At 52.9% G+C, this 27,631-nt stretch overlaps 1 protein-coding gene and 1 long non-coding RNA gene across 6 annotated transcripts; one reads left to right on the forward strand and one right to left on the reverse strand.

The window, feature by feature from the left end:
* Positions 1-1,164: 1,164 nt before the first annotated feature.
* On the forward strand, positions 1,165-27,392 carry Chst1 (carbohydrate sulfotransferase 1). 5 transcript variants are annotated; one of them, XM_017591562.3, is made up of 6 exons: positions 1,165-5,004; positions 8,800-11,206; positions 11,282-11,412; positions 12,455-12,711; positions 23,947-24,076; positions 25,266-27,371. In XM_017591562.3, the coding sequence occupies exon 6, from the start codon at positions 25,308-25,310 to the stop codon at positions 26,541-26,543; it is 1,236 nt and encodes a 411-aa protein (XP_017447051.1). In that variant the 5' UTR covers positions 1,165-5,004; positions 8,800-11,206; positions 11,282-11,412; positions 12,455-12,711; positions 23,947-24,076; positions 25,266-25,307; the 3' UTR covers positions 26,544-27,371. The 5 variants fall into 5 exon arrangements, with proteins under 5 accessions (XP_017447051.1, XP_017447049.1, XP_063139368.1 ...); XM_017591560.3 differs by having other exon boundaries at positions 8,800-8,937; positions 11,246-11,412; XM_063283298.1 differs by lacking the exon at positions 12,455-12,711 and having other exon boundaries at positions 8,800-11,412.
* LOC120101598 (uncharacterized) lies at positions 11,767-14,527 on the reverse strand. Its single transcript, XR_005502286.2, has 2 exons — positions 13,863-14,527; positions 11,767-13,665 (listed from the first exon to the last, which is right to left on the reverse strand). It is a non-coding gene; the product is annotated as an uncharacterized LOC120101598 (long non-coding RNA).
* Positions 27,393-27,631: the final 239 nt, after the last annotated feature.

Genomic DNA, 27,631 nt, shown 5'->3' on the forward strand with positions numbered 1-27,631 from the left:
GTTTGGTTAAGACTGGAAGCAGGTCTGGGTGAGAGCTGCTTCTTCAGCAGGCCCTTGTACCGTATTCCAGTTCACAAACAGAAGGTTGCTCCTGTGCTCCACCCATAACATATCCCTGGATGAGAGCAGTGTCCATCCCACCTGCCTCACCCTACCGCTGCCGTGCAACGAAACTGTAGGGCTGCAACCCTCTTGTTTCCAAGTTGTTGACTTAGGATGTATCTCTTTGTGGGCTGGGGCAAGGGTCTACACTGCCAAATCCTTCTCTAGGGATCCTTCATAATGCTTCTCTTGGCTCCTCGGAGCTAAACTGCTTCCCTGCTCCAGGCTGGGGCTCTCCTTCCTTCTCTCCACTCTTCAGCGGGGACTAGCAGCAACTACTCTCTGACAGATGTGAAGAACAGGTTAGGAGATGTTGGGTATCTGGATGCCTTAGAATGTGTTGTCTTGCTGTTCCCATAGCCTGCACTGCAGGCTGCTATTGGAAGAGGTTGTCCTCTTGAAAGATGTCCTTCCTTTAGAAAGTCTGGAGTCAGCACCTAGAGAGGGGAGACACCCCCAGAATGGGTGTGTTCTAACCCTGATTCTTGGAAAACAGCTGAGGGACAGGAGTTTAGCCATCTTGGAGAGGGGCAGAAGTAACTCACCCTGGACTATTTAGATGAGCTGTCCACAAGAACCCGGTGAGCACACTCACGAGGCCCCCGTTTTATCTTCAAACTCTGGAAGGGAAAAGGCACTTAAATGCACTAAAAATTGGCAGAGATGAGGCACTTGGTAATGCTGGGTCAATGGCTGAATCCTACCAGAGACCTCTTGGAGAGAGCATTTCTGCTATAGATTGAGAATAGTGAAGGAGAGATGGAACTGTGTTAGGGTCTTTAGAGACCTCATAACCTCAGATGAGGGCCTGCCTGCTAAGGAATAACAAGTGGGAAACTTCTCAGCTCCATGAGGGAGGCTGGACCTGGTGAGGTCAGTCACAATGTTGGGGAGGAAGCTCATGCCAGCCTGTCCTGGGTCCCAGCCTAGCTCCGAGTTGGTTGCCTATTGGAACTGTGGTGTGCTCAATTGAAAAGTGGGGGTATTTCTATTCACCTGCCTCTCTGTCCTCATGGTGTTAGGAGTGGTTGATGTGGTGGTGGTGGTGGTGGTGGTGGTGGTGGTGGTGTGTGTGTGTGAGGGGGAGCAGGATAAAGTCTCCAGAAGATCCCCTTCCTGAATCTGTCCCTCCGAATTCCATGGTCTTCAGCTCCCCCTTAGATCCAGTACTTGCCATCATCTTGCCTGGCCCCTAACATACTGTGTCTACTCCCAACCCAGCACGCCTACTATACTGGCATTCAGTTCTTTGAAGGTGGGGGCTGCTACTGGTTCATTCTGATTTCTTCTGTGCCTGCTCGTCGCCTCTGAGCTGAATTGATGATCCTTTGTGTTGGCTGAGGGAGGGCTCCAGGCAGTGGGCTGGGTCTTAGGGCAAGGTAGTGGGGACAGATGAGGAAGAGGAGTTTCTGTCTACTGGCACCACTGCTCAGAGTCTTTGAAGAATCCATATTCAGACAGTAGTTCATCTCTGTGTGAAACTCAGAGGTTCACAACTTGGCTTCTAGGCCAGCCCAGCCCACGTCTGCGGGTCTCAGTGGCAGGTTGCCTGCAGAAGTTGAAAGCCTCGAGGGCTCTGTGGGATAAAGAAGGTGATTAGGGTAACTGCTGCGACAGGGCAGGAGCCTTTCCCGGAGCTCAGGACTGCCACGCTCCTCCGCTCAGTTTCTCTCAGATGCTTAGAGATAGGTTTTTGACCCAGAGCTACTCAGCTCTGTGACTTTCACTTTCCTGACAACTCTCACGTGTATGTGTGGAGTGGAGAGGGGGAACCCAGGGGACGCACCCAGTCATGGATTCAGGAAGAGGTGCATGTTTTGTAAACTGTTAAAAGACAAAAAACAAAACTCTGTTCTGATTATGGTCTAGGCTGGCCTGGCCCAGTCCTTGTTTAACAAAGGCTCTTAGTGGCTTAATGAAGAAAACTCCAGCTCCAGAGCTTTCTCCTGGGATTGATTAATTTCTTTCATTTTTTTTTAAAGGATGAAAGAATTTATTTTAGCTTATGGTTCCAGAGGGGCTAGAAGTCTGTCATGGCGGGGGAGACAGGCCATCTGGCAGGATCAGGAAGCTGGCTGATCACATTCAATGGAGTTACCTTATACGGGAGTAACAATGGCGCTACTACATGCCTCAGGCTGACACACAAAAAGCTCAGGGGCATAAATGGCTGGTGAGATCCTGTACACCCCTAAACTTTACAGGCTACTGCTCCTGGTTACTCTCCAGAACTTGATGGAAAGACCCTATTGCTGGCTGGGGTTTCTTTTAGGACACATGTACTCTGCTTTAGGCTCAGGGATTAGGGGTCACGCTGACTCAGTTCTCCGCACAACCGTTCAAATAGACAGTAGGTCATTGTCTTCTTACTAGAAATAAGAAAGCAGGTGCAAGGAAATGGATGTCTAGGGTCTGAAGGCCAGGACATTGGTGGGAGCGGGGTTTGAACTCGGGACAGTGAGTCACACTTGATCTTTTCAAAAAGCCGTGTGCTTAGCTGTTGGTCGGCTAAAGCCTCTCAGCCTTTACTCTCATGTCGGGTCTCTCAGCTTAGGTGACAGTTTCCTATAAGCCTCTCAGCCTGGATTTCTGGAATGTCCCCAGGCCCAGACCACTATTAGCTGGGGTTTGTCTGCAGACACCAGGGAGGAGGCAGAGATGCGGCCTTTGAGCCACTGGGCTTGGGGAGTCCACTGCCGGCTGGAAAAGCAGATGACTATCAGCATCCTACAGCACACATCTCGCACAGGCATCTAGGGTGCTCAGCTTTATGAGGTCTGTACCTGCTCTGGTGCTTCAACCTGGTCCATCTCCCGGTCACAGGTGGGTCCTGGAGAGTCTAGAGCGGGGGTCAGCCCAGCCAGCTGTGGGGAGGGGGGTTGGAGTGGCGATAACCAGAAGGGCTTGTGTGACGATATGGGCTACAAAAACCATTGGAAATAATAGCTGGGAACTTGCAGCCCAGGCTCTCTAATCGCTTGTTTTAATTTCCTTTCATTTTTGAATAAGTGATTTGCTCCCAAGGGTGAGGCAAAAGCTGGTCCTGTGGAAATGTTTCCTCCTGCCTCTGTCTCGAGCCAGGCGCCTCTCCCCAGAGCAGACGTGGTTTCTGTAGGTCTATGTGGAGGTGATCTACACACACACGCAGACAGGTAGAGATGGTACGTTAGAATATGTGCCTGAACATTTCCCTGGAACAGAACCTCTTGCATGCTGTTCTCTCCCCTTAATGGACTATTTTGGGAGACTTGTGTGAGGATCCAAAGTACTTCCTTGTTGGAAATTTAATTTTGCGGCTGGAAAAAGTTCCATCTCATGGCAGCAACTTAGACTGTGTTTTTCCTATTTTGCCAGGATCTTCAGTGGGCCACACAGTGGACCTCTGCAGACATGCACACCCATTTGGTTGCAATCTTTAAGGATGGGGTCTCAGAAAGACCCCCTTTGCTTCTTCCTAGTTAAGACTGCTGTGTAGAAGTCACTGTCGCCTCTGTTTTCTTTTCTTTAAAATGTGGTGTAAGGGCTGGCGATGTAGTTCAGTGGTAGAGTGCTTGCCTAGCACGCACGGGTCCCTGGCAACAACAAATAGTATTGGGGTGTTATCCTGGGACTCAACCACAGGTTGTTGTGAGGGTAATGCATGCATACAGTAATTGCTCAATAAAGATGATTGGTGTTCTTATAAATCCCTGCCTGGTGCTCCTTCTGTTGTCTCTGCTTGTGCTCTTTGGTTCTAGGTGCCCCGCCCCTACCTCCCAAAGTGAACATACTTAATGCACTGTCTCGCCACCAAGGCAGACCAATGGGGTCACTACGCACAGGCTGGGTGGTGTGAATGGCCCCATTGTTCCTGGGCTGGGCTCCCAGAGCCCTGCAGGTGTGGCAGTGACTAGGCCTGGGCTGTCCAGTGGGAGAAGTGACCTCAGTCTTCTGACCAAGAGCTGGCCATCCCTGACCTATTCTTCAGAGAGAGGAAGGGAATGATTCTGACCTGCTCCTGGTATGACTACATGCCTACTATTTCCTAAGCTACTGCAGCCATGGTGGGGACTGGATTGGATGGCATTGATGTAATCTGATCTCAGGGATTGGTTGGAAGAGCCTCCCAGTAACCCTAAAGACTCAGGAATGGAAGATGTCCTTGATGGGTGTCTTAGGTATTACACCCTGGATTCCTGGACATCTTTTTAGTCTGTGGCACTCACTGCTTATACAGATTTGCACATAGTAGGTCTTTTCCAGCCTTCCAGGCATCTCTAGGCCTTGGATCTGATGGAGAACATTTGGACCCTTTAGGTCTTGTTTTTGTTGGGTGAGGAGGGTGAAGTTGCAGTTGAGGAAGGGACAGAGTCTGAGCTCCTCCTGGCCTGAGGGGAAGGGAAGAGGTGCCCACCATACTCCACACTGCCTTATTTCCCCGGCGTCAGGGCAGATAATGGCCCCCAAGGGGGTACCTTGAGATAAGAGGCTGCAGTCCAAGTAAGAGACATTGGCTCTGGATATCTGCTTTTGGCCTCTCTCCTGGGATGAGTGTGGGCAGTTCCAGTGAGGGTCTCACGGAGGCAAGAGTCTATAGAGACCTCCACTGCCATGTCTTTTCTCCTTCAGGAAGCCTCTCGGACGGGCACTCCAGGCCACTTTGAGGAAGATTCCTGAGCAAGACTTCGGAAATGGCCCTTTATTTCTGTCTCCTGGCCTTCCCCTGTGGATTCCTGCCTGTTAAAGGCAATGCCTATTCCTGCCTGCCTGTCGCCCCTGCCTACAGAGAATGGTGCAGAAGTGCCTCCAACCTTCTCAAGCCCAGCTGAGGGCTTGCTGCAAGGTGGAAGTGGGGACCGGAAGGTGTCAAACCCCTTGAGCAAGGGGGATGGTGAGAGATGCTGGAGGTGGACAGACAAGCAGGTAGGAGGGAAGAGTGGACAGGGACAGGCCAGAGGCTAAGGAGGGGTATTAGACCTGGGCCTATCAGACAAGGATCAGGTTTGCTGAGGGCTTGTGGTGCAAGGAAGTCAGTGACTACTCTAGATAGCTCTTCTTATTCCTAGCGTTTCACAGTGACCTCAGATAGTCCCAGAATAAGATCTTGAGCTATTCTCTGGACCTGGATACTGTAGCTTCCTTTCTATCTCTGCCACATTAGTAAGGCCTTGTCCACAGGGCTTGCAGCAGGTTATCCCCCCAGCCTCTGCTCTCTGGCACTTGCCAAGCTCTGAGCTGTACTGCATGCTCTGTGTTGAAGGGTCGCATCTGGGACAGTGGCAGGAGCAGAGGAGGGAGCCTTGGGGCCAGGTGCCTGTCTTTCCCCTGGGGTCAGCCTCTATTAACAATGGAAAAGCCCCATAGAGGCCTGAAAACTACTTACAGGAGAATTTTAACTGTAGTCTATAATCTTCCTCTTCTGCTATTTGCCCCCCTCTTAACCTCAGGGCCCGTGAGACAATGACAGTGTCATCTTGTTATTAGTAAGGGACAGGGTTGCAGGGCTACAGACTTTGCTGTCTTGTATCAGAGTGTTTGCCTCCTCAGGACTCTGAGGTCAGTTTCTCAGGAGTTGGCTCTGGTGTCAAATAAATAATTATGGTGATGGAAGAGGAGGAGGAAGAGGAGGAGGAGGAACAGGAGGAGGGGGTGGTGGTAGAGGTGGAAGCAGTGGTGGTGGAAGTTGTGCTGGACATGGTGGAGGTGTAAGTGTAGGTAAAAGTTAAGCTTGTAGTGGTGGTGGTGGTAAAGGTGGAGGTGGTGGTGATGGTGGTGGTGGAGATGGTGAAGGTGGAGGTGGAGTTGGTGGCGGTGGATGTAGAGGTAGAGGTGGAGATTGTGGTCAAGGTGAAGGTGGAGGTGGTGGTGGTGGCAGAGGAGAAGGTGGAGGGGAAGGTCAAGGTGGAGGTTGTGGTAAAGGTGGTGGTGGAAGTGGAGATGGTGGTAGAAGTGAAGGTGGTGGAGGTGGAGGTATAGGTAGTGGAGGTGGTGGAGGTGTTGGTTGTGGTGGAGGTGGAGATAATGGTAGTGGTGGTGGTGGTGGCAGTGGTGGTGATAAAGGGGTGATGGTGGTGGTGGAGCTTGTGGTGGTGATGGTGGTGCAGGTAGAGTTGTGTTGTTGTTGTTGGTGGAGGTGGTGGTAATGGTGGTGGAGGTAAAGGTAGAGGTAGAATTGGTGGAAGTGGAGGTGGAGATTGTGGTGGTGGTGGTGGTTCAGGTGGTGGTGGTGATGGAGTTAGGTGGTGTGGTGGAGGTCAAATTGGTGGTGGTGAAAGTGGAGATTTTGGTGGTGGTGGTGGTGGTGGTAATGTTGGTGGAGGTGGTGATGGTGGTGGAGGAGGAGGGGAAGATGGAGGTAGAGGTGTTAAAGGTGGTGGTGGAGGTGGAAGTTGTGTTGGAGGTGGTGGTAAAGGAGGAGGTGGAGGTGATGTTGTTGAAGGTTAGGCAGTGGAGGTGGAGATTTTGGTGTTGGTGTTGGTAGTAGTGATGGAAGTGAAGGTGGTGTTGGTGTTGTTGTTGTTTGTAGTGGTAGAGGTGGAGATTGTGAAGGTGGAGGTGGACGTAGAGGTGAATGTGGTGGTGGTGGTGGTTGTGGAGGTGAAGGTAGAGGTATGGTGGAGGTGGAGGTGGTGGTGCTGGTGGCAGAGGTGGAGGCTGTGGTGGAGGTGGAAGTGGAAATGGAGGAGGGGAAGGTGGAGGTAGAGGTTGTGTTAGAGGTGGAGGTGGTTGTAGAGGTGGAAGTTGTGTTGGAGGTGGTGGTGGAGGTGGAGTTTGTGGTGGTGGTGGTGGAGGTGGTGGTGGTTGAGGTGATGGTTTTGGTGGAGGTGGTGGAGCTGGGGCTTGTGTTGTTGGTATTAGTCTTGTTGGTGGTGGTGGTGGTGGAGGAGAAGGGGAAGGTAGAGATGGAGGTTGTGGTGGTAGTGGTGGTTGTGTAGTTGGAGATTGTGTTGGAGGTGTTGGTGGAGGTGGAATTGGTGGTGGTGGAGGTTGAGGTAGAGGTAGAGATTGTAAGGTGGAGGTGGAGGCGGAGGTAGTGGAGGTGTTGGAAATGGTGGAGGTGGTGGAGGTGGTGGAGGCAGTGGTAAAGTTGGTGGAGGTGGTGTTGGAGGTGGAGGTGGTGGAGGTGGAGGTAGTAGAGGTGTTGGAGGTCGTGAAGGGGGTGGAGGTGGTGGTAGTGGTGGTGGAGATAATGGTTGTGGTGGTGGTGGTAGAGCTTGTGGTAGTGATTGTGGTGGAGGTGGAGGTAGAGGTTGTGGTTGTGGTGGTGGAGGTTGTAGTGCAGGTGGTTGAGGTAGTGGTGGTTGTGGCGGTTGTGGTTGAGGTGGTGGAGGTGGTAGTGGCTGAGGAGGAGGTGGAGGTGATGGTTGTGGTGGTTGAGGTGGTGGAGGTGGTAGAGGTGGAAGTGGAGCTTGTGTTGGGTAGAGGTTCAAGTGGAGGTAGTGGTTTTGCTGGAGGTGATTGAGGTGGAGGTGGTTGTTGTGGTGGTGGTGGTGGAGGTGGAGGTTGTATTGGTGGAGGTGATGGTGGAGGTGGAGGCGGTGGTGGTGGTGGTGATGAGCCTATTTAAATGAGCTGGACCCAGGTCTGCAGCGATTTTTCCCCTGCTGCAATTCTGTGGAGTAGCCCTTGGGAATCAAGCTCTGAGTCCTAAGAGCACACTTATCCCTACCCAGGCCTCTGAATCTTCACTTGGGCCACAGAGCCAAGAGTGGCAAGGGCTGGCAAAGTGGGCTAGAAAAGGCTTTTCCTCAAAGCATGGCGGGGGCAGGCCTATTCCTCAGAAGGAAGTGGACATTTGGCTTTCTCCAACCTCTCCTTCCTTTGGAAACTTAAGGGATTCCAGTACCACTTACCTTGGCAAGAGTTTTCTGGACCACATTAGGTCAAAGGAAGGAAGGTAGAGCCTGGAGCTTGCCTGCTCTTCCTGATCCTCCGTGTGGAAGGCTCTACTTCTGTTTCCCTATCAGACTCCGGGAAGCCAAGAGCCTCTGAGGGTGGTGTGGAGCTGGGAGCTGTTCAGTAACAAGTGTGTCACAAGATGATTGTTCAAATCTCGGTCTGGCTCCTGACCAGAGCAAACCCTCTAACTTCTCTGTTCCCTCCCTTTCAGGATTTGGTGGCTTCCTCTCTTCTCCCTGGGGGACTTGGATCTGTAACTGGGGAGGAAGGGACTTTCTTCTGGAGTGGCTTATAGGAACAAAACAGTCCAGAGAGAGAAGGACTTTTGTCCTGGGCCCCTCAGCCTGACCTGAGTCCAGGGGTTAGAGGTTAGAGTTGCCAGCAGGACACATGTTTACCACGGTCACTAGAGACTAATATAGTATTGTCATTTTGTGCCACAAGGCACTGGGAAGATGGTAATTTTTCTGCATCTTGGGGGAAGGGAGACCCACCCTTCCAGCCTCCTCTGCAGGAGCAAAGAACACAACAGATGGCTAGTGGTGGTGGCTGGTGATCTGCTGGTCTGGGAACAGCACAATGTCCCTCTGAAGAATTCACAGTTCTATGCATACAGCGGGGAGGCACTTCAAGGGACCCCATCTAGAGGACTTTGTGGGCTCAGCGTTTAGCGCTGGTGTGTCCTGTTGAAGCTACGAGCTCACCAGGGCTGGCAACCTCTGGTTGCAGAGAAGCAGAGGGAACAATCACATGCTACAATGTGGGGGGTCTAACAAGTGTGCAGTCACAGGTAAGGTTCAAATACTTGTTCCCTTCCAGCCATGGAGACATTCCCTCCAATTTATCCAGAAAGGGAACACATCTGAAGTGGGTCAGAGGCAGAAGCAAAAAGCGTATGAGCCTGGTCTCTCAGGAAGCTACAGACTTGAAGCTAAATGCACCCCCGTGTAGCCTTAGGTAAGTCACTTGCATGCTTTGAACCCCAGTTTCTCCATCAGGCTCTCACGGAGTGACGTTCCTTTGCAGGGGTCCTTTCCCCTGCCCAGTGGAGTAGGGCCTGCTGGGCCTACCTACCCTGTGCAGGGTGGTCTGGTTAGGACTTTCTCTACAGGCACTGAAGCTGTTGTGCCTGGATTCCAGAGACCGTTGGGAGTCACCTTCTACAGGCTTGTAGTCTTGTCACTGTCCCAGGGAGACATGAAATGGAGGACCTTTCCTGCACATCCTAAGTCAAAGCCTGGGTCATCAATTTCCCAGAACAGACTGAAATAACAAGGAAGGTGGCCCTGACCGTCACATGGACCCTTGAAAGGGATTAAAGTGCCACAATGCCAGAACCCCAAATCCCTTAACACGTTTCCAGTTGCCTCTGAGACCAGAATGCTGGGGAAGGGGAGGAAATGCCTAGTTTTGAGTTCTTGGGAGACCGAGGGGCCTCTATTCAAGGAAGCATCTATGTTTGGGGGCTCTGAAAAGTCCTACCCTCGAGCTCACCTGGCATTCTGTCTGTCCTTGAGCCAGGCTGGTCCAGTGTGGCCCCTGTGGGATGCCCTGGCTCGGCTACTGTGTAGCTAAGCAGTTCTGCAAACTGGGCAAATCACAGGACTCCTTAGTCCTTAAAGAAGGGATGGCGATTCCTGCCACATCAGGCCACTTTTGAGGATCCAACAAAATGTTCTCCATGAGGTGAACAGCTCAGTGCCTGGCTTGCTCGGGGGTGGGGTGAAGAGCCTGGGCATCAGCCATTACTACAGCCTTCTTACCCACCACCAAAGGGTCAGGCTGGTTGCTGTTTCCTCTCTTGCCTTGTGTGACCTGTCCATCCACAGCTGCAGTTCCTGGAGTTTCCTCCTCCTCCAGGAAACTCTTCCGGAAGGAAGGCTTTTCCTCCAAGGCTTTATTTTATCTTCCTTCCCCTGGCTTCCCAGGCCACTTAGAAAAATTCAAATGTTCAATTCTTTCTAAAGTTGTGTTTCGTTTTTTTGTTTTTTGTTTTTTTAACATTTGTTTTACGTATATCTATGTGTGCGTGTGTCTGTGTGTGTGAATGTAGGCCAGAAGAGGGCATCAGATCCCCCTGGAGCAGGAACCACAGGCACTTGTGAACTGTTCAACATGGGTGTTGAGAACTGAAGAGGCCTCTGTAAAGCCGCATGTGCTCTTAATGGCTGAGGCGCCCCTCCAGCCCCTCTCCCCTGTCCCCCTCCCCCGTGACTATTTGCTGTGTCACTGTGCAGTAGCCAAACTTTCTAGTTTCCCGAGCACAAAGCCTTTGCTTCTCCCTCCCTGACAGCACCTACCACAGTGCCTTCCTTGCACATGGTAGGCAACTAAGAAACATGGTAACTGGAAACAGAATCACGGTACCTCTGAGACCAGGTCTTTGTCTATTTTCAGAGTTTAAATGTATTTTCCCCAATTCCACTCCCTCTTTACATTTTAACCTCACCGTCCTCTCCATCCAAAATATAGCAGAGTTTGAAAAATGACTTTCTGGGACCAGAGAGTGGGAGATAGGGAAGCCTCTAAGCCCTGACTATTCTGGTGTAACTGAGATTCAGGCTGGGATTAACCTAGGTCAAAGAGACAGTTCTGGTTCATCCAGGGTGATGGAAGCCAGGCTGTTCATGGACAAACGAGAGGGGTCTGAAACCTGGAGTGCTCCTGCAAGACCAGCTTTCTCTCCGTGGCCATTTCAAAACACAGCCACTTACCACGAGGGTGAGCAGGTGACTGAACCTATGCGGCCACTCTGGTGCTAGGGCTGAGGACTGGCCCACAGCCGTGGCCGCAGGGGGAGCTCCTGTGTAGAGCTGCAGCTTCAGCTGCTGCTTCAGGGATATCAGGAAAGTGGATGTCACTGCCTTCTCTGAGGAGGTAGCGGGGGACAGGAGTGTATATTTAGGAGTTGGCAACTGTAACCAAGACAAATGGCCACGTGGCCTACTGGGACCCTTGGAGCAGGGGCCTTCATGTCCTTTGGTTCCTCGTGGAGACTTCTCTGAAGATACGCCTCTTGAGGTCTCCCAGAGAAGTCTAGACATTATTCTCTTTGTAGTGAGCAAATGAACATCACTCCAAACCAACAGCTAACATGTAGTTGTTGTTCTAGGAGATCAGAAAAAGCATCTCCACTTTCCCTGTGAGAAAACCGAGGCACAGAGGGGCTGCATCCTGGGGTCACACAGCAGACCCACAAGGGCTCCTCTGCCCTGGGAAACTCCAGGTGAATATAACCTCATTTTAAAAACTCCTGTTGTAGCAGGAGTGACAGATGGACAGACTGTGGAAATGATTCTAGGAGACTTAAGAGATGGCGGAGACAGAAGCCCACTCCTTTGGACCATCACTTGGACGAAATCTACCACTGCCTACGGACAATCTCCTGTTCCGAGCTCTGCAACACACCTACGCATCTTCAGGTGGAAACAGGTCAGGATCCAGCTCAGGGCCACAGACATTCCTCTGCTGGCTTACTCTGTTTTTCCTCCAGGCCACACTGAGGGCTCAGGGGTATGTTTCTCTTGTCACTAGCAAGTGTTTGGTGCTTATGACATGCAGGAGATGCTCAGTCAATATTTGTGCAGAGGACGAAGGAAGGACCACTGTAGTGCCAGGGCTTTGTGGCTGTTCTGATCCCACAAGTGCAGCTTGTGGACTGGTTTCTACCTGGGAAGACAGATGCAGCCTAGGAGGAAGGGACTGGCGAGAGACTGGGCAAAGGAACTCTAGTGTCCGACTAACCCGCCAGCTCTGCCCAGGCCCCACTGAAAAGGGATGACAGGATCTGGCAAGTGAAACATTTCTTTAGTTGTGGGTGAAGGAAGAGAAGCAGGGGGGAGGGGTATGTAGTGGAATATAGACTTTAGTTCTGGATTTAGGAGTCTTTGGTTGCCCTGGCTGGGCAAAGGGAGCCAGAGTCTGGTTGGATCTGTAGCCAGACTTGGGTGTCCAGAGGCTTTGGCTGTGTGGATAGAGCCATGCTTCGTTAGTCTGGGGTGCAGGGGAGAGGACAGGCCAAGAGATACCGGTGCTCCAGCCGCCTGGCCCCCTCAACTCTGGGGTGGGCGTGGTTGCCTCGGCCGGCCGGTGGGTTGGCTTCGGGGCTCTGCTAGTAGCGGTGTCCCAGCGCTCCCCGCCTGGGCTGCGCGGGGGGCGGGAGGGCGCGCGCTGACGGGGTCGGGCGGAGAGGGGGCGGGCGGCGCTGGGGGTGGAGCCGGGACCGCAGCGCCTGCCACCGGCTAGCTCGGCATTGAAGCGGCCACCGCCGATTTCGGCTCGGGGACTCGAGGAGGGTACTCCGTGAGGCTCCGGCCTCCGTGGCTGCTGCTGTCCTCCGGAGCCTGGGGCTGCAGTGCTCGGGGTCCCGGTGCCTGACCCTGCGCCCCTCTGGCCCACGTTCTCTCTCTCTCTCTCTCTCTCTCTCTCTCTCTCTCTCTCTCTCTCTCTCTCTCATCTTTCTTTCTCTGCTCAGGAAAAGACAACACTGTGGTGAGCGAGCCACCCGGGGCTAGCGCCCCCGGGCCATGGAGAGGGGCCCGTGAGGGACGCGCGGAGGCGGAGGAAGAGGCTCGGGAGGAGGGAGGCCGAGAAACAGGGCGCGGGAGGAGGAGGAGGAGGATGCCTCCGCCACCGCCACCACCACCCGCGGGCCCCCGGCGAGCCTGACTCCAGACCGAGGATGGAGCCGACGCTGGGCGCTGCAGCGGCTCCGGGCGCGCAGGCCACCAGGTATCAGCCGGGCCCACGGGCCCCGGGGCAGGCGGGAGCGGACTGCACCGCAGCAGCCGGGAGGGGCGCGGGCGCGGCGGGAGACGCCCCTAGCTCGGGGCCGGTGTCTCCGGGCAGTGCGCGGAGGCGGTGGCCGGGGACCGCAGAGTGCTGGGCTCTGGGAGGGGCTGACCGGGGCTGGTAGCCCTCCCGGGAGCTCCAGGATCGCCCCTGACCTCCTCCTCTGGCGAGGGCAGCAAACTTGGGATGAGCGTCAGCCCGGGGCTCCCTTTCTGCTGCGGAACGCGCTTGGGTGTCTGCTCCCGGTTCATCGTGTAACAGTCTGCTAGACGCCGCAGAGGCTGCCAGAGACCCTGTGCCTCCTCTAACTTTCCAACAGTGCTTACACCCTGAGGCAAAGCGCTGTCCAGGCTTCTTGCTTCTAGACTCGGTCTTGTATTGGCTTCTACCATGCTGGTGATGGGCTGGGCCCTTAGTAGGGGGGACAGTGCAGAGCTCTCCCACGCGAGGCCAAAACAATCCTAGCTCCTCTCTGAGTAGGATATGGGGTGGTCAGCTTCTCTCAGGGTTCAGGGAGGGACACAGTGTTTGACTTTACAGTATCAATAGACAGTGGCCCTAGCTTTCCATGGGTTAAAAGGCCAAGCTAACTGAGGAAGGAAGGTAAGACCTCAAGGTCCTGCTAGGGTGGCACCTTGGCCTGATTGCAGGTACCTCACCATGCCACCTCTCTCTATTCTAGGTCTGCTCCTTTTTCAGATTACATTCCTTAGTGCCCGCTTCCGGATGGGCTTAACAACCGTTTAAGCAAGAGGCTTCTGGACACCAAGGCTTTTGGGGTTCAGGTGCCAGGGATGTTATAGCTGACCACTGAGACGTTGAGGCTGGGACCGGGATGGGGAGCAGGTGCATGTCCACACAGGGACAGGAATTCAGCCCACCATCTTCAGGAGCCTAGGGACAGAAGAGACCTATGATGGTGGCAGGAGACAAGCATGCTGGCTGGGCAAGGAACTAGGGGCCGTTTGGGAAAGCAAAGCTACCAGTGGATGTAAGAGGCAGATAGAGATGGACTCATAGGCCAGGGGGCTACTTTCTCGGGTTCCTTAGCCCCTTAGATGGGGCCCGGCTGTCTCACAAAGAGCTCTTACCTGGCAGGCAATTCCCAGGCTCCAGTCCTCAGTAGCTGCCACACTTCTAGGCATCGTGATGACCCTGTTTCTTTTTCAAAGTGCTTCAATCCTCATGACTCACACACTGGATTCACCAGGGAGGTATCAAGCTTCCAACCTAGTCTATTCCCCGCCCTCTTGGGTCTTTAGGGAGCTGCTGAGGAAGGGAGGGGTAGGTTTGCCCTTGGGTCTTGGACCCCTGCAGGAGGCTGGCACTGCAAACTTTCATTGCTTGCTGTCCTCCTTGATCCTTGATCTTGGTGGGTGAGTTGGCTCAAGACCAGCAGTCCCGGTCACAGAAGCTGTGGAGAGAGGAGGGGTGTGCAAGTGAGAGGAAGCCATGCTCATTATCCTCCCAATATTGCTGGAGCTTTGAGATCGCGCACCTTTCTCCTTCCCCTAACACCTTGCTTCTGACTTGCTTCTTCATCTCAGAGCAGAACCCCCTCCTCAACTCCAAATCCAAATTTCCCTCTTTGCTGAGTGGTTGTGAGGCTTTGGGTTGATGGTTTCCTTTTGAGTATCCTAAGTTAGCCCACCTCCTCCTACCCTGCCCCCATGACACATCTGCTCAGTGTAGGCTCTGATTCAAGGTGTGGGTTTAGATTCTCTGTCCTCTCTCCCAGGAGCCCTGGGTGTCAGGTTCTGAGTGAGGCCTGGTTTGTATGCCCCGCCCCCAGGCCCCTCTTGCCCATTTGCTGAGCCCCAGCCTTATACAGAGAGTCTGAATTGGTGCTGAGGAGGGAACGCTTGACAGTCATAATCTGGTTCAGAGAAGGTCCCGAAGCCCTGAGTCACTGTATGGTTTCCATGGAAACAGACTTGTTCAGAGGACTCGATGTAGTGAGGCATTGGGAGGGGGAGGGAACCATACAGTAAAATCAGGCTCCACAAGTGTGATGGAGCTGGACCAACTCCCTTTGGTGGGAAAGATAGATGAGTAAGACAGGTTCTGGCCTCCGGAGGGGAGGCTGCTTCTCTCCACACAAGGGTTTCTTCCTTGGGGGCCCTTACAAGGCAGGCAACTGACCCTTCCAGGGATCTTCTGGGTAGGTTCCCAAGCTTCCAGTGACCTATCAATGCCTCAGTTTCTTTCCTTGTAAACTGAGGGTTGCAAGACTTATCACCTAATAGACCCCGAAGGTCAAGTTTATTAATGTGAAGCACAGAACAAAACCACAGGGTGTGTGGGGAGAGTGTTATGGTTACTTATCTCATGGGGAGGGGTTTATCTGGCTCCCTCCCCTGGCTCCCAGCAGGCAGTCTGACATCTGTCTGGGCTGGCCTGCTTGGGAAGAGTGGTCCCCCGTAGCCCTGGCAACCCCGTGCCGGGAGTCAGACACTCCTCTCATCCCATAGAGATTTATTTAGGACTGTTCAGCCTGGTACTCTGCAGCCTGGCTCTTATTTGAGACTCTACCTGCCCAGGAAGCTTCTAAGACAAAGCCCTCCAAGGGCACATGGGTTTGCCTCAGCCTCCTGAGAGAGGGTTGGTTGCCGAACTCCATGGGGCTAGGACAGGAGACATATAGGTAGAAAGGAGCCCATGACAGAGAGAAGGGCTCAGCCCCAGTCCCCAGATCCTGGAGAGGCAGGCCCATCAGGTAATGAGAATCAGCACAGTCGATAGGTTGAAGCCTCCATTGCCCAGCTGGTGGGGCAGGGAGAGGTTTATTTTAACAGTGCCAACCCCAGCAGAATCATCGGGGAGCGTAGTGGGCTGGGGAGAATGGCCTAGGAAGATTCAGACTGGCAGTGACAGTCTCCTTCACCTGCCCACTATAAGGGGAATTCTGCCTCAAGTTCCCCAAACTCCCGGCACCCACCCCTTCCAGCTCTCTTGAGCTGCACAGGAGCTGTCTGCTGGCTCTTCTATTCACAGATGCCAAAAATAAAACTCCTGGGGTTTGCCCGCTCAGCCAGGCCAGAGCCTAAGCTAGCTGTCACCTCTTCTCATCTGCACAGCAGCCTGGGGGCAGGGGAGATCTCTTCCCCACCCTTGGCTCTCCAAGAAGCTTGGTAACTGCCTTCCTCCGCCACCCCAGTCCATCGCTGCCAGCTATGGGGTCTCCTTTCTTGAGTCTCGCTAGACCACTTTGCTATCCTCATTGGTGTTCACAACACCTTACAATTTAATATCCTCTGCAAATTTCATTAGTGGACTGTTTACTCCCTCTCTCAGGATCATTAATGAAGATGTTAGATAAGATCTGGCCTGGCACAGGCTGGGCAGCCCTGCCTCCGCTCCCAGACTCTTCGTCTTCCAGCCCTTGCCCGTGGCCTTGCCTCCTCCACTCAGGACTCTTGGGACATGGCCCCTCCTGCCTTTAGGCCCCATGACAAGACCTGAGGGCCAAGTCTGTTTGAATTAATTTTGTAAGATTACTCGAGGCGCTGTATCAAATGCTTTGCTAAAAATCAAGATATATTACCCTGCCTGCATTTCCTTCATCTACGGGTCTTGTAATTCTATCAAGAAAGCTATCAAGTTTGTCAGGCATGATTTGTTCTCTATAAATCCCCATGGTGCCGTGTGGGGGCACAGGGTTCCTGAGTTTTCTAAATGTTTAGAGATTCTCTCTGTGTTTGTTCCTTGATTAGAGCTGGAAGGCTGTAAGCTGGGAATTGCTGGCAGCATGGCCTCCTTCACGGGGATGGGGAGGAAGGCAAGGTCCTGCTTTTCTTTGGAGTCTGTGGGGTGCCTGTGAGTTATTTGGGACATTTGAGTGTGCAGGTATCCCGAGCTCCACACTGTGTTGGGGAGGGGATCCCTGGAGCTGTTTTTCAAGGATCCTGCAGGATAGAGAAAATGACAGGCAGGTGAGAAGTCACTGTACTGGATTCCGTTTAGTCCTGAGAACTGGGCGTGACCTTCCCTTCCTTTGTGCCAGGCTCAGAGAGGGTCCGGTTGCCTAAGGCTTAGGGTTCCGGCTTCCACCCTCCTGTACTGCTTAGGCCTGGACTATGGGTCAGCAGGGTCAGGGAAACTAAGTGGCCTCCAAAATTTGCAGGAGGCTGGAGGGAAAAGGAAGGGAGGCAGATAGGCAGGCTTGGAGACTGGGGCACCCCTCCACCACACACACTACTATATCTGAGTTGTGTGATCCATCCATCTAAGTGTTCTCTCTTTAAAGAGGGCATTACATATTATCTATTGTGTGTGTGTGCATGTGGATGTATGTATGCGGATGTGTGTATGCTGTAGCACCTGAGGTCAGAGGAGGAGGAGGTCAGAACATCAGGCTCATTGGCAGTCACCTTTACTTGATGTCTCTCTGGTCTATTATATAACCTTTCTAAGTCTTGCTTGTGACGTGGACACAGCTCTGTCTGCACTCTGAGCTTGCAGTAGGTCTCCTGGGGTGATGGTTCTGAATTCTGGGGGAACAGGTACATTACACCTCATGCTGGATGTCTTTCCTCAGTGACCAGAGATGCTCATTCTACCTGTCAGGAGCATGGGCAGAGTGTGATACTCCCTAGTTCTGTTACCCGAGAGGCAGCAAACGAGACATGCAGGCATGTCCTTGGTGCCAGCTTTGGTGGTGAGGTCTGAGTGTAGAGAGAGTCTCCAGGCCTTGAGCCTAACTAAGTCCTGCTATTCAGTCCACACCTTGTAGTCATAAAGTCATTCTCTGAAGTTCTCTGGCTGCAGACTATTGTTGCACTCCTGGGTTAAAACTTCTAGGTCGTAACTCTCTTGGAGCCCCAAGTTGGGGGGTGCAGAAGGTAACAGAGACACATCCACTTGTGGTCATCTTTGCTCCTGTCATTCAGCAGGGAAGGGAGAACCCTGGGAGGCACTGAGAAAGCCAGGTCCATTCACATGCCAGGGTGGGAAGCCATAAGCAGCCTCTGTCCCCAGCAGGTGACACCATCAGAACCTGATCTTGTCAGTAGGGATTGGGCTGAGGGTGGGTGGTAAGGGCATGAGCTTCTCTAGCCTATCTGGGCTGACCTTCTTGGTTCTGCATCTGCCCTCCGGTGTCCTGGTTGTCCTTAGGTGTGGCCTGGGGCTTACTCTGTGGTTGCAACCAGAGTGTGGGTCATTGCATTGAATGGGTATCCTCCTTGCATGTAGACTAGCTGATTTTTGCTGGCTGGGCTTCCCACTTGTTTGAGCCTTTCTGCTCCTCATCAGGGAGAAAACCTATTTGTGGTATCCAGGTCTTGTCGTCGCTAGGTTGGCTCCATCCCACTTGAGCCTCAAGACTCAGGTGATCCCTGGTGCCCCATCCTCTCTCACTGTCCCAACCCATCTCTTGTACACACAGGGCAGCTGGGCCTCATGCAGATGGCTGGAGACGCATAAGGATCTAAGGATGTAGAAACGGGAGGTCCCTCTGCCAGCTGCCTGCTGTGTGTCGCTGTGGGCGGTTCAGGCTCCTGTTGATAGTCTCTCATCCAAGCCAGGATCCAGTGGGTGGGGCTCCGTACTTTTCTGACTGGACAGGCTGTGGCTGTGCTGAGCAGCGGGGGGAGGGGGGCAGGAAACCAGGGCTTTTCCGTCTAGTGCTGGGGCAGTAGTTCCGCCTCCCACAGACTGGCCCGGCTGAGACAGGGACCAGCCTTCTGACTCATCTCTCCTCTCAGGTTCCTGTACACTAGGCCCTTGTGTCGACACAGGAGGATAGTCACTCACCCCACAGCAGAGAGGGCTTTGCTCCCAGGCCACCGGACACTGGATAGAAGTTGCTTCCTTCCTTTAAAGCTGAGGGCCCTGCACGTGGTACTCAAGCCGCACCTGTGAACTTTTCCAAGGGTTGTGGTCTAGACCAGTGGAAACCCTTTCATGAGTCTTGCCTGTACACAGGTTATATTGAGCTGTTGTATCCTCGGCTTCCAGCTTCCTGCTTCCGGCTGTGATAGCCCTGTTTCTTTCATTCAGTGTGACAGAGGCCAGCCGAGGTTGAGCGTCTCGTTCCAGGCTTCCGAGCCATCAAATAGCTGGAGCGAGGTTCTCACCCAACCCCCCTATGCAGATCCTTCCTCCAGTGCCCACCTACTTTACACAGAGGCTTGAGATGAATGTCAGTGCCATCTCCCATGGGCACTAGAATGACCTGCCTGGAGGTTTCACTCAACTCTGTCTATGGTGAAAAGATAAAGGATTCTCTGACTCTCTGTATGGTTGGGTCTGCCTTGAGGACCCTGTCCTTAAGACCCGTTCCTGCTGGGTATGCTCAAAAGAGGGTCTGGTACTGCCTCAGAGCTCCAGAGGCTGGGCATAGACCACCTTGCTGTGTCACGCAGGTCCTGCAGGACAGACCTGTAGACCTTACTGAGCTTAAAGTGGACACGGGCCTGGTACCAAAGGGAAGCTTCCAGTGTTCCCCGGACTGGCTGCCATCCCTGCGTGGTCACTCTGTATTCTTCATTTTGCTAATTCTGAGGGTTGCTCCAGCACACAGCCCTAGGGAACCAGTCCTGGGGTTCTGTGAGGTGTGGGATCTTGGGTTCATGGTGCTGTGTGGCTTTGGAGACCTCTTGGGAGATCTTGTGATCCCAGCCTCTCTGAGCCAAATGTCTTTTGATCAGATGCTTTACTCTTATCTCCTGGATCTCATGAAGCATGTAACTGAGTTACTTCTCGTTTCTCATTGGCTGCCAGGAAGCTCTATCCCATAAGCCCACAAATTACTTGGCTCTTAGAGCTGACTTTCACAATCTTTTCTTCTTGTTGCCTCATTTTCATGATGGAGTTTTCCTTGAGAGGGAAAATAATCTCCTGGCTGTTTTGTTAGTTTAGCCTTTAAACAAACATCGATGGTCAGTCAGGGCTGGCCAGACAGGTTAAAACACGTAGTTTCCCGAGGCTACCTTCCAGCTAACTTTCTCCCTGCCCAAGTCCTTTTTCCCCTGCTCAGATGTCTGCACAGCACGGCATGGCATGCTGGAGCCTTGGAATCCCTGTGTCCTGGCTTGGTTCAGGTAGTGGATATTTGGCTTCACGTTCCCTTGCTCTGTTCCCTGCTCCCCATGCCACTTTAAGAGCATTTTGAAGAAGTCACTTGTGTGAGCTTAGCCTCAGCCACTTCCTGCAGAACTTCCAGGACCTTCTGAGGTCCTACTTGCTGCAGGTTCTGTCCGACCTCAGCAGCCTCCAGCCAACCACAAGTCCTCATGTCCACCAGAGCAGGGCTCATGCTTCGTGTTAGGACAAGGAAGTCTTGACCAGACTCGTTGAACGTTGGGAAGGAGAAAGGCTGATAAGCAGTGTCCCTGGGGCAAAGAAGAAAGCCTCAAGGCTGGACTGAGGTGTCGGACTGTTTTCAGTTGCCAACTCTGTCCTCAGACACCACTCTAGCTCCTCTATGGGAACAAGGTCACCGTTATCTCCACAGATAATAAACTCAAAGCTTGTTGCAAACTGTTCTCACTCCTTTGTAGGCTCTTGGGTCTCCTCCTCCCAGACAGCCATACTTACTGGCACAGTGCACAAGGTTCCAAGGGCCGTTCATGTGTTGTGTGCCCTAACCAATGGCGCAACTGAACACATGTGTTTTGTGGCTTTCTTGACTGTAGTTTTTTGTTTGTCTTTGGCTCATTTCCATGAGCATCCTCTGCCTCAATCAGAAAGGCAGCCTGGTCAGTAACGAGGGAGCCCAGTTTCTGTGAAGTAAAGCAGTAGCCTATACCCTCCCTTCAGGAGCTTCAGAACCATCCAAATTGTGTGTGCAAAACTGGGCACAGGGAGCCTTTTCTGGAGGATGGGCTGTGTTTCCAAGGAGCCTGTGGAACAGGGAAGGTAAGCTGCTCTGCTGTGGTATGCCGAGATCCCAAAGGGTGGCACGAGGGGCTCGGTGAAGGGCAGAGCCCTTGGGTCCTTGGGTCCTTGAGGACAGTGGGGATGAGGGATCAGGCTGGGGCTTGTGGTTGTTGGGGGGTGGCAGAGACATAGAGCATGGACTTTTTCTGGAGAGTGACTTGAGTTTTCCCACAGTCCACAGGGGTTCTCTCTGTCTGGTGTGGACTTAGCCTTAACTGGACCTGAACATGGGGTGGGATCTTCCAAAGGCAGAGAGGTCCTTGTTACTGTTTTAGAGGAATTCCCCAGGGACAGAAGTGTAGGTCTTGACCCAGTGTCACTTGTCTAGGGATAGGCAGAAGCTGCAAGCCACTCCTGTTTGAGGTGTTCTGTTCAACACTCCTTCTCCAGCCTGGGCGGCATGAGGTGTGAGGGCTGTGCAGGGGTAAAGGTCAGGATAAAGCCAGACTGCCTATTGCTGCTTGCCTCTTGGGGTGCAGCTGAGGAAGAGTATCCCCATGTCTCAGAAGCCATCATCACTCTTCACTGCAATCTGCAGCAACGTATTTCTATCACGGTTGTTCCTTTGTTTTCACTGTTAGGCCTGAATTTCTAACACAGCAAAAAGACAAGAGCTAGGAGGCTGTACTACCAGTTTTTCCCACTAGAGGGAAGCAGGACTACCATCGCCACAGCCAGGCACAGAAAATTCTAGCAGGGCAAGTGGTTTGGGAAGGGGTGGTGGGCAAAGCCCTACAGAGGTCTCCCTCTGTCAGAGCAGACTCTAAGAGTATAGGTATCTAGCTCTGAGGTGCTTCCCCAAGATAAAAAGCAAAATTCAGAGATCTAGGCAAGGTTCTCAGCAGATAAACAGTTGAGCTGGGTTCCATGGGGCTGGTGTCAGAGGTCACTTGACAAACACAAAGCAGAATCTTGTCCTAATGTTGGGCATGAAAAATGGTTCAGGTCAGTTACAAACATTACTTTGTTCAGGCCACCTTTATAGATGGGGACAGGGACGTTTGGGCCCAACTGGCAGTGTGTGCTTAGCCACTGACATGCAGGCAGGTTTGAGCCCTTAGCTGCAAATTACAGCTTCCCTGTACAGCATTCTCCACTCCCAACCTGACCGTAGAGCTGCAGTCTGAGCCATCCAGACTGGTCATCAGGTCCTCTGTCTTCCAACAAAAAGGTGGATTCTGGGCTTCTGTGCCCAAGGCTTGATCCGCCAATGAGGGAGGTCATAACAGAAGCTTCTAGAAACCCAGAAAGGGTAGTGGGCCCTCAAGTCTGGCTTGGAGGACCAGGCCATTGAGAAATCTCTTGCAGAGGCCAAGGTTTGCCTGGGAACAACAGGACCTGGCCCCAGGGCCTTTGGTTTCCAGGGCAGATGCCTCCAGCATACCAAGGACCCTTGGCTAGCTCTGGGCTGGGCTGTGCCAGGCTGGCCGGGGAACAGAGCATTTCAGCTCTGGCTGTGCCCTCCTGGAAGGCGGGCATATGGCCCTCAGCCGGGCATCAAGCTTATGCTGAACTTTGAAAAGTCTCCTCACCTTAGACCTGGCCTTGAGTTTCTCCAAGTGGGGTGGGAAGGGAAATTGGGAGAAAGAGCTCGAACAGTCTGTCCCCTTCTGGGCAAGACAGAGGGTTCCCCTCTGAAGAAAAACTCAGTGTGTGTTCTATCTTTAGAGTTGGAATTGCAGGCTGAAGGCCCAAGGAAACCTATCTTGTACAAATCAAAGGGAATGAAATAAGGGATGGGCCAGGAGCAGACCCAACCACTGGCTTTGAACATGATTTTGAGAGCACCTAGCCTTGGCTGGGATCTTGGTTCACCCTGCTTCTTCGGGCATGAACTTGGAAAAGCTGTTGTAACCCAAGGAGCCTCAACTTTTTTTCCTGCCAAATGGGTTGTGAAGTGCTGACCTCCAAGCCTTGAGGTTGGGGTTGGGGACCATACCCCTGAGCCTGAGGGTGTGGCACTGACACAGGAGCCCCTGGGGAGTGCTGACTTCCCTTGGTATCAATTCATCAGTGGTGCCTGTTGGTCTGGATCGCCTGTAGATGCCTATGAAGAAACACAGCTGAGTTTAGTGTTGTCACAACTGAAGAAAGAGGGCTGGTATTCCCTGAAGCACTTGTCAGGGACCTGGGATTAAAAAGTAGAGAGGGCTCTCCACGACCCTCAGCCTTCCCTTCATGGGGCAGAGACATCTGCCACAGGGGCTAGGATGGGTATGGTCCAGATTGGGTGACTTTTTTTTTTTTTTTTGGTTCTTTTTTTTTTTTTTTTTTTCGGAGCTGGGGACCGAACCCAGGGCCTTGCGCTTCCTAGGCAAGCGCTCTACCACTGAACTAAATTCCCAACCCCAGATTGGGTGACTTTGATCACACCGAGAGCTTCCTAAGAATCTGGGCTGTACTGCTTCCTCTAATAACTATCTCTTGGTGGTGACTTGGTGCTGATTTCTGCACATAGTATGGTGTTTCACACTTTAAATAGGACCCTCAGAGTCCAAGGCATGGCCATTTTGGCTGAGGCCTTGTGCTTTTCCCCAGGCAAGCGGAGCCTGCAGCCCCACTTTCTTCCTTGGGACAAGGAAGGGATTAGATGTACTGGTCTGACCCTGAGGCAGAAGGACTTGGGTCCCTGATATTTCCCACATAAGTCATAGAGTGGTCTTTAAATTCTCCATCTGAGCAATGGGAGGGGGCCCCTGCCCTACCAGAGCAGTTTGTAAGGGATGACAGGGTACCCAAAATGACAACGCTTGTTTGCTTGGGACTTGGGGGTCTACTTGTCTCCTAGAGTAGCCAGGACAACAGCAGATTGTTGTGGGAAGGTTGTCCACAAAGGATTCAAGTTTACACGCCAGCCATGAGACAACCAATAAATGGACCTCATGGCAAGAAGGATACCTACCATGCATTCTGCGTCTCAGAACTCACAAACTTACATGCTTCCATTCTGGTCCCTCCGGTGCTGATTTGTGGATGGGCTGGGACATAATCTGGTACTTGTTTGAAGGCCAAGTGTGCTTAAGCATGAGGAACAGAGTTGTTTTCTTAGAGGGGAGGTATGCAGGTTCCGGGGCAGGGGGGTTGTACAGGTTCCAGATGGGGATTGGTTGAAGCAGGTGGTAGGCCCCAGTAGCCACTGCTGCCTGTGCTGTGGGTTATACCTACTTTCAGAGTGAATGTTTGTTTACCTAAAGGCCTTAGCCCTGTGTGAGCATTTAGTAGGTGTTAACTAGAGTTGTGCTGGCTCTGGTGTCTTACTTGGTTGGGCTTGGTAAAATTAGCCTTTGGTTTCAGGTAACTGCTGTGTGTGCTGCATGTGGTTGGAAGAAGACCCCTGTCCCCAGCTGTTCCTTTGGAGCGACCTTCTCTACCTGAAGGCCTGGGGTGAGCCACCTCCATCCCAGGACCAGCTGAGTTCCAGAAGGTGAGAATTGTTTCCATCCATTTCTAATTCAGAACCCACCTAGGCTGGTGGCCTGAGACACTTGGGCACACAGGCTAGCCAGCTCCTGCCCACAGGAGCCCTAGTGTGGGGAGAGGGATCATGGCTTGTTAGGGGTGGGACATAGAGGTTGCAGTTTGACAGTTGGGGCTGCACGGCTTAGGGGTGATGTTAGATCGGCTGGAGCCCTGAGATAGCAGTCAGTGTGAGGAGCAGGAAAAGTCATGTTTTGTGGCCTGAGGCAGAGCGCAAATCACTGGTCCCCTTTACAGCAGTCCTTTGGTAAGTGTTGAGCTCCTTGGCACTGAGTCTGGAAGCATCCCTGGCATCTCTGGTGGCTGAGGCAGCATGCCTTGGGGTATATTGTGAGCCCGTGGCATAGGCTTCCCTTTCCCATTTTCCCATACCCTTCCTCCCCCTCCCCCACTTTTATGGACCAGAAACAAGCTGAGTCCTGTGCAGAGAGACTTAGCCTCTGGAACCTGCCCTTGCTCCAGGCCAGTTGACTCACAACACTGCAGGTGCCTGGAAGTCCACATCTGGAGGTAGCTGGGCTTCCTCATTTGCAAGGTAGAAAGGCCATGGCCCAGGGTGGGCAGTTCCTGGTCCAGCTGGGTTCTGTTGTCAACTCAGAATTCATGGGGCACAGGGCTCCCTGCTCTCCTGGATTTGTTTGTGGAGGGGAATTTGGTGTGTATCCTTCCTCTAGGGGTAAAAAGAGGACATAGAAAAAGACCATGGTCTGGGAGGGTGAGTATCAGCCTGTGTGATTAGAAGATGCTTAAAATCCAGGAAATGCAGGCAGGGATCAAAGGAGTGTTGGGGTGTGGCATGAGTCATTCCCTGAGCCCCCTCCCCTAAGTGTGGAAGTTGGGGGAGTTGGGCTTTGACATAGTAAGTAGACTGGGCTAGGAAAACCAGAGCTCAACATAGGAGGCCTCTGCAACCACAATTCATTTAGCTCTTGGGGTTCATGGAGTCTGTCTAGCTCTTTGAAGCTCCCAGGAGACACCAAGAAGATGACAGTTGAGTGTGTGCTCTGTAGGTCCTACAGGATGTGTGATGGGTAGGGGCTGTGTGAGCACCGGGTTGGGGCTGGGTATTTTCCTGGATCCCATGGTGGCTCTTGGCTGTGGGAAGCACTTAACCCCTGGCTGTCTTCTGCCCACAGACCCCGTGCCTTGGAGCAGCAGCCCCATGACGGTGCCCAGCCATGCAATGTTCCTGGAAGGCTGTCCTCCTCCTCGCCCTGGCCTCCATTGCCATCCAGTACACAGCCATCCGCACATTCACTGCCAAGTCTTTCCACACTTGCCCTGGGCTGACAGAAACTGGGCTGGCAGAGCGGCTGTGTGAGGAGGGCCCCACCTTCTCCTATAACCTCTCCAGAAAGACCCACGTCCTCATCTTGGCCACCACACGCAGTGGTTCATCCTTTGTGGGCCAGCTCTTCAACCAGCACATGGATGTCTTCTACCTGTTTGAGCCTCTCTACCACGTCCAGAACACGCTCATCCCCCGCTTCACCCAGGGCAAGAGCCCCGCCGACCGCAGGGTCATGCTAGGTGCCAGCCGGGACCTGCTGAGGAGCCTTTATGATTGTGATCTCTACTTTCTGGAGAATTACATCAAGCCACCTCCGGTCAACCACACCACCGACCGGGTCTTCCGCCGAGGGGCCAGCAGGGTCCTCTGTTCCCGTCCTGTGTGTGACCCTCCTGGGGCCTCTGACCTGATCCTGGAGGAGGGGGACTGTGTGCGTAAGTGCGGCTTGCTGAACCTGACCTTGGCAGCTGAGGCTTGTCGTGAGCGCAGCCATGTGGCCATCAAGACTGTGCGGGTGCCTGAGGTGAATGACTTGCGGGCCCTAGTGGAAGACCCCAGGTTGAATCTCAAGGTCATCCAGCTGGTGCGAGACCCTCGTGGTATCTTAGCTTCTCGGAGTGAGACTTTCCGGGACACATACCGACTCTGGCGGCTTTGGTACGGCACAGGGAGGAAGCCCTACAACCTGGACGTGACCCAGCTGACCACAGTGTGTGAGGATTTCTCTAGCTCTGTGTCTACTGGCCTCATGCGGCCCTCCTGGCTCAAGGGCAAGTACATGTTGGTACGTTATGAGGACCTGGCCAGGAATCCAATGAAGAAGACAGAGGAGATCTACGAATTCCTGGGTATCCCCCTGGACAGTCACGTGGCACGCTGGATCCAGAACAATACGAGGGGTGACCCCACTTTGGGCAAGCACAAATACGGCACAGTGCGCAACTCTGCAGCCACAGCTGAGAAGTGGCGCTTCCGCCTCTCCTATGACATCGTGGCCTTTGCTCAGAACGCCTGCCAGCATGTGCTGGCACAGCTGGGCTACAAGATGGCCACCTCGGAGGAGGAGCTGAAGAACCCAGCCATCAGCCTAGTGGAGGAGCGCGACTTCCGCCCTTTTTTGTGACCTGGGTGTGGTGGGGGTGGGAGGCAGGTGGCTCTGGTTTTGCTGATGTGGACCTACTACGGGCCGTTTTTTAACTGTTGCCTTATCTCTCTCCTCCCTCTCCCACCCTGTTTGTGTGTCCTTTCCACACAATCCCCCACCCCGGGTCTACTCCTCTCCCACGCCATCTGCGCATCCTTCTTGCCCTTGTCCACTCCCTTTCCTCCTGCCTCTTTCTGCCCCTGAAATTTGCACTATGTCTCTGGAGGGGAACACTGGGCAGAGGGCGTGTGATGTGGGGTTACAGCCCCCCACCCCATTTAGACACAAGGCTGCTGGGTCTCTATGCGGATGGGGACAATGTTTACAGGCACCCAGTCACACATTCACGTGTGCACACAGGCACACGACGAGAGGCACCCCAGCACATAGCTTGTAGTTTTTGCAATTGTCTTCTCCAGGTAATAGGATGGACACAAAGGGGCCACACCCCCCAGTTTAAGAAAAGAGTCCATCCCAACCCCCTCCCTGCTCCTCCCCTGGAGCAGGGCACCCATCCCTCCTGCACACCCTTGCCTGGTGGTGAGCAGGGTTTTACTGTGAGGTGAATTGGGATTACTTTCTTTCTATTTGGTTTGTGGTGAGCTTGTCTGTCTGAGTCTTGTGTCTACCCCTAGACCAGTAATGGCTAATGAATCTTAGAAATTTCTGATTGATCTTGGGGTCCCTCTGTGATATTTCTTTGTGCCAAAAAGATATAAAAAAAGACAAAAATATGTGAATCAGTTTGCTAAATGAAAATTGAAATGCTTTATTTGTGTTTTCTGTAAATAAAAATGTGCAGCACTGCCTGCGTGTGATTTGGAGAAACCTTCTGAATGGTAAACAATGGGCTTAGGATATTCCCGGCTTTGGAGATAACACAAGGAGAGTGGGAATTCAGTGGCAAACCTGCCTTTCAGAACTATTTTATTAAAAAAGTACTAGACTGTCCTTTTAAAGTCCTTTTGCTTGCATACATATAAAGGCCCTGTCTTGATCATATGTTCCCCAGCTCCCCCTCCCACTTCACCCAGGAGCCTCCAACTCCCCCATTTCATTCCCTCTAG

The sequence above is a fragment of the Rattus norvegicus genome, chromosome 3 (genome assembly GCF_036323735.1).
Source record: "Rattus norvegicus strain BN/NHsdMcwi chromosome 3, GRCr8, whole genome shotgun sequence".
Classification (NCBI taxonomy): Eukaryota; Metazoa; Chordata; class Mammalia; order Rodentia; family Muridae; genus Rattus; species Rattus norvegicus.